We start from the raw sequence: 15,019 nt of genomic DNA on the forward strand, positions 1-15,019 counted from the left end.
TGGAGACCGAGTGTCCCTCTTGCCCAGCATGCCGCTTCAATGTTGACTCCAGTGAGAGGTCGCTTCCGTTTTGAGCCAGCATTAATGTAAAGAAAACGCTCTAGAGCTGTGCTGACCGGCATGAATGTGCAGCAACTACTTCGTGCGGGAGAGGCAGCGGGCGCGTGATCGGTTTTTGGGTGGGTCTGGGTGTCAGACGCGTACGTGACAGAGGTCTGGATGTCCGCAAAGATCCCCTGGTTCGCGTCCAGCTTTTAGAATTTTGGATATCCCGACTGATCATGTTGGATGACACACTGGGTCCGGACAGCTACGTCCAGACTTAGGCCAGTGTTTTAAGGGTCCGTGTTGAATATGTCTTTATACTGTACGTTAGCAAGTGAATCAATAGCCAGGATATAGTCGATCAATGAATCTGATAATATTTAATACACGGATGCACAAAAGTGGCCAATCTCTACTTCGTTAGCAAGTGGTTCTACACTCTCGATCACACGTAAATCCACGGATAAATGTCAGTGCCCCGCTCTGCGGGTGGGGGTAGCTAATCAAATGTGACAAAGAGATATAGCAAAGCTCGGTCCCGGTTTGATCATATCCTAGCTAACAGCCAACCATAGCGGTGCATGGAGTTATCGAACGTTGAAACTTCTAAAATTGGAGATAGGCATAGGCGTGCATGCATACATGTCTTGCCTCTTCTATAAGTACGGCAATTCTAGCAGCGATATCATCTCACCCCAAGCTAGCTATTATAACTCGATCAAACTGATCATCGCCAATGGCGATCAAGTCTCTAGTTCTTCTTGGTGTCGTACTAGCCTCGCTCCTGCTTCTCTCCGAGGATGTAGCGGGTGCTAGAGAGCTTACAGATGCTAAAGGTTTGTAAAACATGCTCTCTCTTATAGTACGTATTTACTAACACAGTAGACTACACAACTCATACTTCATCCTATATATGCACGGCTACCTATCTACCTCGAGCAATGTTCACTACTTGCCTACCTCATGCAATGTTCACTAAGGAATTGTGTTCATGCAGAATCCAAGGAGAAGAATGTGAAACCTGCAGGAGGGTCGGGCCTGCCTAAGGAAGAGAAGTGGGGAGGTGGAAACAAGCATGATGGAGGATACAGAGACGGTGAAGGGTATGGAAACGGTGGAGGGTATGGCGCTGGTGGATACGGTAATGGTGGGGGATATGGAAACGGTGGCGGAGGTTATGGCTATGGAGGTTATGGAAACAATGGTGGTGGGTATGGTGGAGGATACGGCAATTCTGGGCACGGTGGCGGTTATGGGCGTGGTTACGGCAGTGGAGGCTATGGACCCGGATATGGTGGCGGGTATGGCAATGGCGATGGAAATGGTGGATTTGGCAGCGGCTTTGGTGGGGGATATGGTGGTGGCGGCGGATATGGTGGAGGTGGAGGATATGGTGGTGGTGGCGGATATGGTGGAGGTTACAACGGAGGATCTGGTGGCGGTGGCTATCCCTGATATGGATATGTGCAAGAGCCAAGATGTTACAATGGTTGGAACTATGAAAACAACAACTAGATATGTGTTTGTGTTTTAACTAAGCATCTTTGTTGAAATGTGATGTGGTTAAATAAAAGTTGTTCCTTATGCTCCCATTAATAGGAGCAAGGTCTGTAAGGTTGAGAAGTCAGGCGAGCAAACCAACTTGTGTTGTTTTTTATCTTATGTATCAAACAGAAGATATCTTTTAAATTGTAAGTGTCTTTGATTATTGTATTTTATTAGAACACGAGGAGATATATGTGCCTATGTATTATGATAGAAAGAATCTATGATCTAGATGAGTAGCCCCATGGCGCCAACAAGGGTGGCAGCCCGAACGGTCAACAACAAGGGACTTATGGTACTACTCTTCTTAAAGTATTGTTTCCTACTGTCCGTCACTCATGACGATGATCAATTACTCTATCGACTACCGCAAGGGAGCAAAGAGGTGTGCTTGAAGACATGCCGGCTCCGCTCAAGTCAAATGCACCTTAGCAAGGAAATCACCGCCGAGTTGACGCCCTCACGAAAGCTTTGGTGGGATGGATAGTTGTCAAGAGGTCCACCATTGAAGGATATAATCATTCACCGTTAGGGCACGACGGCCAAGAGCCCGAGAACGATCCAGCGAAGTACACCATTTGATAAGTAAAAACAGTGGAAATCATAGCCATCTTCGATCAAAAGCACCTCACTTTTTTTCCAAATCCTTCAACCGAGCCATTGTTTCAAACATGTTGACTTGAAATTTCTAACATATTTATCATAGTTTAAGAACAATATGATATCATCAGCATATCTACATATGACAACACAACTAGGATTTAGGAATGATATAGAGGTTGACATAAAGAAAAGGAATGCCAAGATACGCAACATGAATACATGACATGGTAGTTTGGCGGGGAAAACGATTTTCTGGCCTGCCTATCTAATCCATTGAATCGACCTAAACTGTAATCTCCCAATCAAACTCAACCAAAATCATCACAATGATTTCTGTTTAATACCAAGGACCACTGGCGCCACATCAAGAGTCCTTCGCACATGCACCCTCATGCTTAGCCGCGGGTGTACAAGCACAGAGGCCTAAGTAGCGCCTGAAGAAGGCAGAGAATTGATGCCCAACCATTTCATGATCAAATTCTCCAATTGCAAATCTTCGACTACCAGAAAATCATCAGCATTACATCATTCAAGGAACCACGAGCAATATGTGCAATCATCTACAGATTAGCCACAAGTCGACGTGGCACCATATGAATTTGATGGCGAGTTGGATAGCCTTTTTCACTTGTCAAGCAAATGTTTTTTAACATGGTACAATCGAAGTCGCTCACATACATGAGCATACACTCACCCTTATGAACGCATGCACACCCTATCCCTATGAGCATCCTTGATAGACTAGGAAGCATAGCATCTTGAGATTTACGAAGTCATCTTAGGCGCCTCACAGTCGACAGAAACATCTCATCGCACTAAACGAACATCGGTCGGAAGCCCTGAAATAAATCTAGGACATGAACTCTGGTGGGCTGAGGTCCTCTTAACCATCCAACTACAGGTTGATTCACAACTGGTCAAGAAAATGTTGTTCTCATAATTCTTGCTTCAATACAAATGTGGTATTTAAATAGATCGAACGGCTATTACCCAAGGAGACATGAGGTCAGTTTTTGCTTTGGGTTCTTCAGGCTAGTTGTTACTAGACCATTGGGTTGGCCCGAGTTCCTCAATAGAGCAAAGGGGCTATCAGGAAAGGGGGTCACATGAGGCCTTCAGTTGACGCCTGTTAGCGTCTATGAGGGAAGACCCAAAATCACTAGCAAAGGGGTGCCTGATGAAGCTATGTATCTAGGGTAGGGTCATAGGCCTGACCTGGACGCCCTCCTCAAGGTCAGCGCCCTGAAGCCAGAAGCATTCAAAGGGTACCATCATCCACTCGACCAGAGGCATTCCACTCGGAAGAATCAATGACACTCGACCATCACAGAAACCACTCGACGTACAGAAGACCTAAAGCCACTCTACGCAACAACAGTCGGGCGTTTACTCATAGAATTAATTATCGTTTATATCACTTAATTGCTAGCGTTACCAGTAACGTTCCATTCTTAATGTACATTGAACCCCGTGTAACGGAGGAGAGCTGGGGTCCTGGCGCACTCTATATAAGCCACTCCCTTCCTCTGGGACAAGGGTTCGCATACTTTGTAAACATACACATATACACAATCTAGTCAATTGCCTCTGGGCACCGAGACGTAGGGCTATTACTTCCTCCATGAAGGGCCTGAACTCGTAAACTCCTGTGTACAACTACTCCATAGATAGGATCTTGCCTCCTCATACCTACCCCCATTCTATTGTCAGTCTTAGACCCACGACAGTTAGCGCCCACCTTGGGGCAGGTGTCTTAGCAGTTTGTTGGAGAAGTTGCGATTTTTCTGATTCCCATCATCATGGTTTCCGGCGGAGGGTTGGCTGAGGGCCGTGAGATCCATCTTGGCGTGCTCGTCTTCATCGCCGACAGCTCTGCTTGGCTCCACGAGGCTCCACTCAACGTCAACACGCTCCCCGTCCGCAGAGCAACGCACTTCCGCGCGTGCGTCCGCGGCGTCCTTCTTCGACAGCCGTCGACTCAGTATCAGTCGGCTCCTACGATGTCCTTGCTCCCCTCTGCTCGCCGGCGCAAGCGATCCGGTCGGTCACGACTCCAGTGGTGGGTGAGGCATGTGGTGGCCCACCAATCGGCCACCCCACAAATCGCGGCAATTGAGCCCGATGAAACTCTCTACGGCCTGTTCGACCTGTCGGCTGGCTCCATCGAGACTGCATCCGAGTGCGACAGCAGCGACCCCGCGATGGAAGTCTTGATGGTCAATGGACCACGTAGTCCTCCCGGCTTCCCCCGCGACGACGGTGGTGATGACGTCGGCGATCCGTCGCGTGTCCACGAGGAGTACCGCCCCGAACCCCTCTCTTCGCAGCAGAGGGAAGATCTTCGCCGCCGCAATATGGATGTACTTCACACTCCTATCGTTGGAGAAACCCCCGAGACCCGTGTAGGGTAACGCAGCAGAAAACAAAAATTTTCCGACCTACGCACCAGCCCAGGACCACTATGGAGACTACATACATGGTTTGATCTTTTTCGTTACCGACTCGTAGCGCAGCGGGAAGTAGAGTCGATGATGATCGGCGGTGCAGATCCCCGCAGCTAGGATTTACAACCTTCCAACCGCGAGGATGTATACCTCATCTGCTCCTCAGACAGCTCTCCGGGAGGCGGTCGAATAGCCCCCCGGACGGTGTCGCGGACAGCCCTTCGGGAGGACCTTCGAAACTCGAACGGTCACTCGGACAGCCCTTCGGGAGGACCTTTGAAACTCGGACGGTCACACGGACAGCCCTCCGGGAGGCACTCATGAACTAAGACCGAAACTACGATCTCTCTACATAGTTGCACACATACGGTGTCATCTATCCGGCAGGGCTTCGCCGTCCAGAACTAGTTCCTGCCGGAACCCAGACAACCTTTCGGCTCTACGAAACTATTTCTTGGGGAGGGAGAGAGAAGCCAGATCATTGCATGACACTTGTATGTGAGAATGGAAGAGGAGAATGGCAGCCCCTTCTCCTCCTTTTATAGGCCAAGGCAAGGGGTGGGGTGATGGAGGAAATACCAAAACACCCATGCTACATGTCCCACATGAAGGGTGAAATGGTAACTCCAGTGGGGCACCAAGGGGACACCATGGAGGCACCCCCTTGGCCAGCCACAACCTTGCCCCCTCCCATGGGGGGGGGGGCAACAAGCCACCAACATGTCTCCTAGAAACATGGGTGCTCCCTAGACAAAAAGCCACCAAACATGTAACCCCCGATTCATGGGATCTCGTCCCCTCGTGCTGAGACAAGATGTTTTCCGCAAAACAGTTTTTCTGAAAAATTCCGGAAGGTCCCAGAACATTTCCGGCACCCTCTAAAATTCTTCTGGGCATGATCCGAAACATTTCCGGTGTGGTGATTTTTATCAGCGAAAAGCAATAACGGCGGTTACCACAGCTCCGGAACATTTTCGGTTTTTCTCTCCGAAAATTCCCAAAAGTTCCCAGACCAATTCTGGGGCCCTCTAAGAATTTCCAAGCGAGTGCCGAAACCATTTTGACCTAATAATATATTCCTAAACAACTTTTCGGTTTTACTGAAACTCTTTCGGTGTTCTCTCTCCGGAACTCTTCCGTTGTCTCCGAAACTTTTCCGGTGACTTTCTCTCAGACTCCCTATCTAGTATTCAGCAGATAGATGACCCTTAAGCGTGTGACCCTATGCTACCTCTTGAGCACTGCGTTGGTTTTCCCCGAAGAGAAAGGGATGATGCAGCAAAGTAGCGTAAGTATTTCCCTTAGTTTTTGAGAACCAAGGTATCAATCCAGTAGGAGGCTACGTGCCAGTCCCTCGTACCTGCACAAAACAAATAAATCCTCGCAACCAACGCGATAAGGGGTTGTCAATCCCTACACGGCCACTTACAAGAGTGAGACCTGATAGATATGATAAGATAATATTTTTGGTATTTTTGTGATAAAGATGCAAAGTAAAATAAAAGCAAAGGAAATAACTAAGTATTGGGAGATTAATATGATGAAGATAGACCCGGGGGCCATAGGTTTCACTAGTGGCTTCTCTCGAGAGTATAAGTATTCTACGGTGGGTGAACAAATTACTGTTGAGCAATCGACATAATTGAGCATAGTTATGAGAATATCTAGGTATGATCATGTATGTAGGCATCACGTCCGAGACAAGTAGACCGACTCCTGCCTGCATCTACTACTATTACTCCACTCATCAACCGCTATCCAGCATGCATCTAGAGTATTAAGTTAGTGAAAACAGAGTAACGCCTTAAGCAAGATGAGATGATGTAGAGGGATAAACTCATGCAATATGATGAAAACCCCATCTTGTTATCCTCGATGGCAACAATACAATACGTGCCTTGCTTCCCCTACTGTCACTGGGAAAGGACACCACAAGATTGAACCCAAAGCTAAGCACTTCTCCCATTGCAAGAAAGATCAATCTAATAGGCCAAACCAAACTGATAATTCGAAGAGACTTGCAAAGATAACCAGTCATACATAAAAGAATTCAGACAAGATTCAAATATTGTTCATAGATAGACTTGATCATAAACCCACAATTCATCGGTCTCAACAAACACACCGCAAAAAGAAGATTACATCGAATAGATCTCCACAAGAGAGGGGGAGAACATTGTATTGAGACCAAAAAAGAGAGAAGAAGCCATCTAGCTACTAACTATGGACCCGTAGGTCTGAGGTAAACTACTCACACTTCATCGGAGGGGCTATGGTGTTGATGTAGAAGCCCTCCGTGATCGATGCCCCCTCCGTCGGAGCTCCGGAACAGGCCCCAAGATGGGATCTCGTGGATACAGAAAGTTGCGGCGGTGGAATTAGGGTTTTGGCTCCGTATCTGATCGTTTGGGGGTACGTAGGTATATATAGGAGGAAGGAGTACATCGGTGGAGCAACAGGGGCCCCACGAGGGTGGAGGGCGCGCCTAGGGGGGAGGCACGCCCCCTACCTCGTGGCCTCCTCTTTTGTTTCTTGACGTAGGGTCCCAGTCCCCTGGATCACGTTTGGTGAGAAAATCACGTTCCCGAAGGTTTCATTCCGTTTGGACTGCATTTGATATTCCTTTTCTTCGAAACCCTGAAATAGGCAAAAAAACAACAATTCTAGGCTGGGCCTCTGGTTAATAGGTTAATACCAAAAATAATATAAAAGTGGATAATAAAGCCCAATAATGTCCAAAACAGTAGATAATATAGCATGGAGCAATCAAAAATTATAGATACGTTGGAGACGTATCACCCTATAGGTTCGGTGAAGTATAGACATGACCTGGAACCCCTTCCGATCAATGATCAACATCGGAGCCGTGGACACCCATATTGACCCCTATACCCACACGAATGAATATTCGAGTGAACCTCCAGTTGTCGTGTGCTATTCCTGTTGCTTCGTGATATGTTACAAATACCCGAGGTGAGATTTACTTGCATCCCTGTGGATCAACTACTTGTCCACTATGCTAGTTACCTCGTTAGTGGTTTTGTCCTCTTTTCTCATTTCTGTGTTGCGGCATCCCTATGATCAAATCACACTGTGTCTGGCCAGACGATGATGGATACCGTAACACCGAGAGGGCCTGAGAATATCTCTCCATCGTCGGAGGAGTAAATCCCAATCTTGAGCTATCAAGTTACTTGACACACTTTTCCATGAACCCGTAAGCCGCCGTAATAGCCACCCATTTATGGATGAAGTTTAACAAACCCCAAAGTTCATGAAGCAAGTATGAAGAAACTCGATACTCTCATGGTCTAAGGAATTATGCAAACGTTAACCATCTCTGTGTTATGTACCATTAACTTGTGACGAACGAATCTCATAGCATAACATCAATCCGGGTCAATTCAACACAAATGTTCTCTTAACATTGTGCCCTCAAAATTGCTGGCATAGACATGCCCATGACCAGGAAAACAGAATCATCATGCAACACTTGAGCTAGTCTTAGAGGCCAGACTAGGAATACTTCTTGCCGTTTATTGTTCCAAACGTGCATATGAGTCTTCCTCCGAGCCTTGTGTTATTGCAGACTCGAGAACCATAGCAGTTATAGCATGGAACATAAACATAATTATGAACATGGAGATAAGTAATAGCATTTATTATTGCCTCTAGGGCATATCTCCTACAACCCGGGCATTGGAGGAGGCGTGCCTGGCCAACTTGGCTAAGCGCACTCGACTAGAGAACCTCCAGCACACACTCGACGAGCGTGCTCGGCAGCGGATTCCTGAGTCCAGCCGACGACAATGTTTTCTGCCTCTGACTTAGGTATACCGAACTCCGATCCAGAATCTCATAATTGCAGCCAAATAGTAGAGTCAATTCAGCCTTCCCAGTCGAAAGCTGGTCGAGGTTTGATGCAGATTAGGGCTTTACTCCGGGTAGCAGGAGAGCAGAATACAATAGTATCTCAGTCGCGGAATAAGATTCATAGCAGATCTATGGTGGCAGACACTGTCCAATCTGCTCACAGCCCAAGATCACCTCCGCGACGTGAGGGACGTGGGCACTGGCAGGATCAGTATAGGAACCATGAGCAGTATGATCATCGACTTGACCACGACGACCGTCGTTGAGTGCCCATGCCTCCTCCGAGGAGTGGGTCATACGTGCATCGGCGACAAGAGGACAGGTGCCCCCATAGAGGCGAACAAAGAATTCCAGTCGACCCCAGAGAGCCAGGCTTTGATGCGAGATCTATTCTCGTTCAAGGTCTGGTTGACATGAACAGGGCACACAGAGAGGGCCATGATAGAGATTATCCGACTGGAAGCAGGGTGCATGTTTCAGGTCCCGAGTGTTCCAGCAGAGCCATCAAAGCAGCAGTGATTCCTCCCAACTTCAGGTTGGCGACTGGAGTCAGCAAGTTCACTGGAGAGTCCAAGCCTGACACTTGGCTTGAGGACTACCGAGTGGCTGTGCAGATTGGTGGCGGCAATGATGAAGTGGCCATGAAGCACCTTCCTTTGATGTTGGAGGGCTCAGCCAGAGTGTGGTTGAATCATTTAGCACTTGGAAGCGTATATAGTTGGGAGGAACTTGCCTGAGTGTTTGTTAGAGCCTTTGAAGGTACATGCAAAAGGCCGGCGGGGTTGACAGAGTTGCAGTCCTGTGTGCAGAAACCGAATGAAACCTTGAGAGATTATATCCAGAGATGGATCACATTGCACCATACAGTGGAGAATGTGTCGGATCACCAAGCAGTTTGTGCCTTCAAGGAAGGTGTTAAGTACAGAGAGTTGAACCTGAAGTTCGGTCGGACAGGAGATATGTCCCTGAGTTGAATGATGGAGATTGCCACCAAGTATGCCAATGGTGAAGAGAAAGACCGACTCCGGAGTGGCAAGCACAAAACAGTCGCCCAAGAGACCAGAGGAGGGAATTCCAGTCGGAAACAGAAGCGCAAGGCCGAACCAGCTGCTCCTGGTGAAGCTTTAGTTGTGACCCTAGGGAAATTCAAGGAGAAGCCCAAAGGGCCCTGGACTTCCAAGAAAGTTAAAGATCAAGATGGGAATGATGTGTTGGATCTACCATGCCACATTCATACCAAAAAAGATGAAGAGGGGAATCTCATTTACCCTAAGCACACCACTCGACAGTGTCGTCTCCTAATCCAGCAGTTCTGAGAGAAACAACCCAAGGAGAAGGAAAAGGAGTCGGACAAGGGTGAGGAAAGGAAAGAAGATGATGATGGTTTTTCCAATGTCAATTCCACTTTGATGATTTTTGCTGATGTTGAGAGCAAAAGTCGATTGGAAGTTATTAACAGAGAGGTGAACATGGTTTCTCCGGCAACACCCAGTTATCTGAAGTGGTCCCAGACTGCCATCACATTCGACCAGTCAGACCATCCAGCGCATATAGCCACCCCTGGGAGGCAAGCACTGGTAGTCGACCCAGTTGTTGAAGGCACTCGATTGACTAAAGTGCTGATGGCTGGCGGTAGTGGCCTGAATATTCTTTATGCTAAAACCTTGAAGGGACTGGGCATTCCGATGTCCAAGCTTAGTGAAAGCAACATGAGCTTCCATGGTGTTATACGTGGCAAGAAGGCTGAATCACTCGGCAAAATCACCCTTGAAGTGGTTTTCGGTGATTCCAAGAATTACCGCAAGGAAAAGTTGAAATTTGAGGTAGTGGATTTCAAGAGTGCTTATCATGCCATTCTGGGTAGGCCTGCTTATGCACATTTCATGGCTCGACCATGTTATGTGTACCTCAAACTGAAAATGCCTGGCCCCAGAGGAGTGATAACTATCACTGGCAATCGGCAGAAGGTAGAACAGTGCTTCCAGAAGGGCTCAAAAATTGCCGATGCACAAATGGCAGTAGTAGAATTGCAAGAGTACCAGAAAAATGCAGATCCGAGTGATTTGCTGTGAGCTAAGAAGCCTGCCACAGACTGCATTTCAGTCGTCTGGAGAAACGAAACTGATTCATATTCACCCGACTGATCCCAATGCTGCTCCGACTCATATTTCAACGACACTCGACAACAAATAGGAAGAAGCGCTCATCCAGTTCCTCCGTGAGAACTGGGACATCTTTGCATGGAAACCTTCTGACATGCCGGGTGTACCCAGGGGACTGGCTGAGCATCGTTTGTGAGTCGACCCGAAAGTGAAACCTGTCAAGGAACATCTCCAACGGTCCGCCATCCAGAAGAGAAAAGCAATTGCTGAAGAAGTGGCTCGGCTCATGGCAGCTGAGTTCATCCGAGAAATCTACCACTCCAAGTGGCTCGCCAATGTTGTCATGGTCTCCAAGAAGGATGGTTCACTTTGCATGTGCATTGACTTCAAGCATATCAATCGGGCCTGTCTGAAAGATCATTTTCCTCTCCCCCGCATTGACCAAATCATCGACTCGACTGCGGGGTGTGAGCGTTTGTCTTTTTTGGAGGCCTATTCCGGGTACCATCAGATTTGACTGTATGGACCTGATGAGATAAAAACAGCTTTCATCACTCCATTAGGATGCTTCTGTTATGTCACCATGCCATTCGGCCTGAAGAACGCCGGAGCCACATTCATGAGGATGATCCAGAAGTGTCTGCTCACTCAAATCAGTCGGAATGTGGAAGCATACATGGATGACATTGTGGTCAAGTCACGTAAGGGTTCCGACCTGCTGGCTGACCTTGTTGAAACCTTTGCCAACCTTAGAAGATATGATATCAAGCTTAATCCATCAAAGTGCACATTCGGAGTTCCTAGAGGAAAGTTACTCAGTTTCCTCGTTTCCGAACGAGGGATCGACGCTAACCCAGAGAAAGTTGGTGCTATACTTCGGATGAAATGCCCCGTGCGTGTGCACGATGTCCAGAAGCTTACTGGTTGTTTGGCCGCCTTGAGTCGATTCATTTCTCGCCTCGGTGGAAAGGCATTGCCTCTTTACCGACTGATGAAGAAGTCTGATAAGTTCAAGTGGACTCCCAAAGCTGATGCAGCATTTGCAGAGCTCAAAGCCCTGCTTTCCACCCAGCCGGTGCTTGCTGCACCAATCAGCAAAGAGCCTTTACTGCTTTATATTGCAGCCACTGGACAAGTTGTCAGTACAGTACTCACGGTCGAGCGGGAAGAAGAAGGAAAAGTCTATAAAGTTCAACGCCCAATATATTATGTTTTTGAAGTTCTGACTCCATCGAAGCAAAGATATCCACACTATTAGAAGCTTTTTTATGGGATTTACATGACCACGAAGAAGGTTGCACACTATTTCTCTTATCATTCCATTACAGTCGTCAGCGACGCTCCATTATCAGAGATTCTGAACAATAGAGATGCAATTGGTGGAGTGGCAAAGTGGGCGATTGAACTCCTTCCCCTGGACATCAAGTTTGAGGCAAAGAAAGCTATCAAGTCCCAAGCAATAGCAGATTTCCTCGCCGAGTGGATCAAACAGCAACTTCCATCCCAAATTCACTCGGAGCATTGGACCATGTTCTTCAATGGCTCCAAGATGCTGAATGGATCCGGTGCTGGGATGGTGTTGGTATCCCCCTGTGGTGACAAACTCAGCTATGTTCTCCAGATTCACTTTGACTCTTCCAACAATGAAGCCGAATATGAGGCACTTCTGTACGGGTTGCGTATGGCCATTTCACTCGGCGTCCGTCGCCTCATGGTCTATGGCGACTCGGATTTAGTGGTCAATCAGGTGATGAAGGAGTAGGACGTCAGAAGCCCAGCTATGACTGGTTATTGCAATGTAGTGAGAAAGTTAGAAAAGAGGTTTGAGGGGTTAGAGCTCCATCACATACCCCAACTGAAAAATCAAGCAACTCATGATCTAGCAAAGATAGGTTCCAAGAGGGAAGCCATTCCCAGCAATGTGTTCCTGGAACATATTCATACACCTTCAGTTCAAGAAGATCCTTTCACTGAAGAGCCCCCGCAACCAAAGAGTGCCACTGATCCGACTGAAGTCGAGGTTCCAGCCGTGGTCGATTTGATCATGGAGGTTTTGGTCATCACTCCCGATTGGACGGTACCATATATCGTGTACATTCTTAGAAAGGAACTCCCAGAATATGAAGAAGAGGCTCGACAGATCATCCGTTGATCCAAAGCCTTTACCGTGATAAGAGGACAGTTGTTCAGAGAAAGTGTGACTGGAGTCTGCCAGAAATGCATAACACCTGAAGAAGGTCGAGTGATCCTCAATGACATTCACTCGGGGACCTGTGGTCACCATGCATCCTCTCGGACCATTGTGGCCAAAGCATACCGAGCAGGATTTTACTGGCCACGAGCAAATGAGATGGCAAAAGAAATAGTCGACCAGTTTTACACCAACATGTCTCACAAGCCTGCGTTGGCCCTGAAGACCATTCCACTCGTCTGGCCTTTTATTGTTTGGGGATTGGATATGGTTGGACCTCTGAGGACTGGTAGGAGTGGATTCACTCATGTGCTTGTAGCAGTCGACAAGTTCACCAAATGGATTGAAGCCAAGCCTATCAAGAACCTTGAAGCCAGTACTGCTGTCAGCTTCATGATACGTCTCCAACGTATCTATAATTTTTGATTGCTCCATGTTATATCATCTACTATTTTGGACTATATTGGCATTTATTTTCCACTTTTATATTATTTTTGGGACTAACCTATTAACCGTAGGTCCAGCCCAGAATTGCTGTTTTTTTGCCTATTTAAGTGTTTCGAAGAAACAAAATATCAAACAGAGTCCAAACGGAATAAAACCTTTGGGAACGTGATTTTCTCACCAAACGTGATCCAGGAGACTTGGACCCTGCTCCAAGGAACAAAAGAGGCGGTCACAAGGGTGGGGAGCGCCCCCCTAGGGCGCGCCCCCTGCCTCGTGGGCCCCATGGTGCTCCTCCGGCGTACTCCTTCCTCCTATATATACCTATGTACCCCCAAACGATCAGAAGAGGAGCCAAAAACCTAATTCCACCGCCGCAACTTTCTGTATCCACGAGATCCCATCTTGGGGCCTGTTCTGGAGCTCCACCGGAAGAGGGCCGTCATCACGAAGGGCTTCTACATCATCATAGCCTCTCCGATGAAGTGTGAGTAGTTTACCTCAGACCTTCGGGTCCATAGTTAGTAGCTAGATGGCTTCTTCTCTCTCTTTGAATCTCAATGCAAAGTTCTCCCCTCTCTTGTGGAGATCTATTCGATGTAATCTTGTTTTTGCGGTGTGTTTGTTGAGACCGATGAATTGTGGGTTTATGATCAAGTCTATCTATGAATAATATTTGAATCTTCTCTGAATTCTTTTATGTATGATTGGTTATCTTTGCAAGTCTCTTGGAATTATCCGTTTGGTTTGGCCAACTAGATTAGTAGTTCTTGCTATGGGAGAAGTGCTTAGCTTTGGGTTCGATCTTGCGGTGTCCTTTCCCAGTGACAGAATGGGTACCAAGGCACGTATTGCATCGTTGCCATCGAGGATAACAAGATGGGGTTTATTTCATATTGCATGAATTTATCTCTCTACATCATGTCATCTTGCTTAAGGTGTTACTCTATTTTTAACTTAATACTCTAGATGCATGCTGGATAGCGGTCAATGAGTGGAGTAATAGTAGTAGATGCAGAATCGTTTCGGTCTACTTGTCACGGACGTGATGCCTATATACATGATCATGCCTAGATATTCTCATAACTATGCTCAATTCTGTCAATTTCTCAACAGTAATTTGTTCACCCACCGTAGAATACTTATGCTCTTGAGAGAAGCCACTAGTGAAACCTATGGCCCCTGGGTCTATTCTCATCATATCAATCTCCATCACTTTAATCTCACTTTGCTTTTTTACTTTGCTTTTACTTTTTACTTTGCATCTTTGTACCAAAAATACCAAAAATATTATATCTATCAGATCTCACTCTCGTAAGTGACCATGAAGGGATTGACAACCCCTAATCGCGTTGGTTGCGAGTAGCTATCGTTTTGTGCAGGTACGAGGGACTCGTGTGTGGCCCTACTGGATTGATACCTTGGTTCTCAAAAACTAAGGGAAATACTTACGCTACTCTGCTGCATCATCCCTTCCTCTTCGGGGAAAACCAACACAAGCTCAAGACGTAGCAAGAAGGATGTCTGGCACCGCTGCCGGGGAGTCTACGCAAAAAGTCAACATACCAAGTACCCATCACAATCCTTATCTCTCGCATTACATTATTTGCCATTTGCCTCTAGTTTTCCTCTCCCCCACTTCACCCTTGCCATTTTATTCGCCCTCTCTCTCCCTATCCTCCCTCTCTTTTTCTGTTTGCCTCTTTTGCCCGTTTGCTCTTGTTTGCTTGTGTGCTAGTTTGCTTGTTTGTCGCAATGGCTCAAGATACTAC

General features: G+C 47.1%; 1 protein-coding gene across 1 annotated transcript; it reads left to right on the plus strand.

Moving 5' to 3' along the window:
- Positions 1-740: 740 nt before the first annotated feature.
- Positions 741-1,777, plus strand: LOC119328395 (ctenidin-1-like). The gene is made up of 2 exons (XM_037601382.1): positions 741-881; positions 1,043-1,777. Exons 1-2 carry the CDS (start codon positions 782-784, stop codon positions 1,498-1,500), a joined length of 558 nt encoding a protein of 185 aa, XP_037457279.1. The 5' UTR covers positions 741-781; the 3' UTR covers positions 1,501-1,777.
- Positions 1,778-15,019: the final 13,242 nt, after the last annotated feature.

The sequence above is a fragment of the Triticum dicoccoides genome, chromosome 7A, assembly GCF_002162155.2.
Source record: "Triticum dicoccoides isolate Atlit2015 ecotype Zavitan chromosome 7A, WEW_v2.0, whole genome shotgun sequence".
Classification (NCBI taxonomy): Eukaryota; Viridiplantae; Streptophyta; class Magnoliopsida; order Poales; family Poaceae; genus Triticum; species Triticum dicoccoides.

Excerpts from the sequence above, each read along its gene's own strand:
- LOC119328395 (XM_037601382.1), top strand. The coding sequence starts at position 782 with ATGGCGATCAAGTCTCTAGTTCTTCTTGGTGTCGTACTAGCCTCGCTC. Across the intron at positions 882-1,042 it reads AGAGCTTACAGATGCTAAAG|AATCCAAGGAGAAGAATGTG; the intron begins GTTTGTAAAACA and ends GTGTTCATGCAG.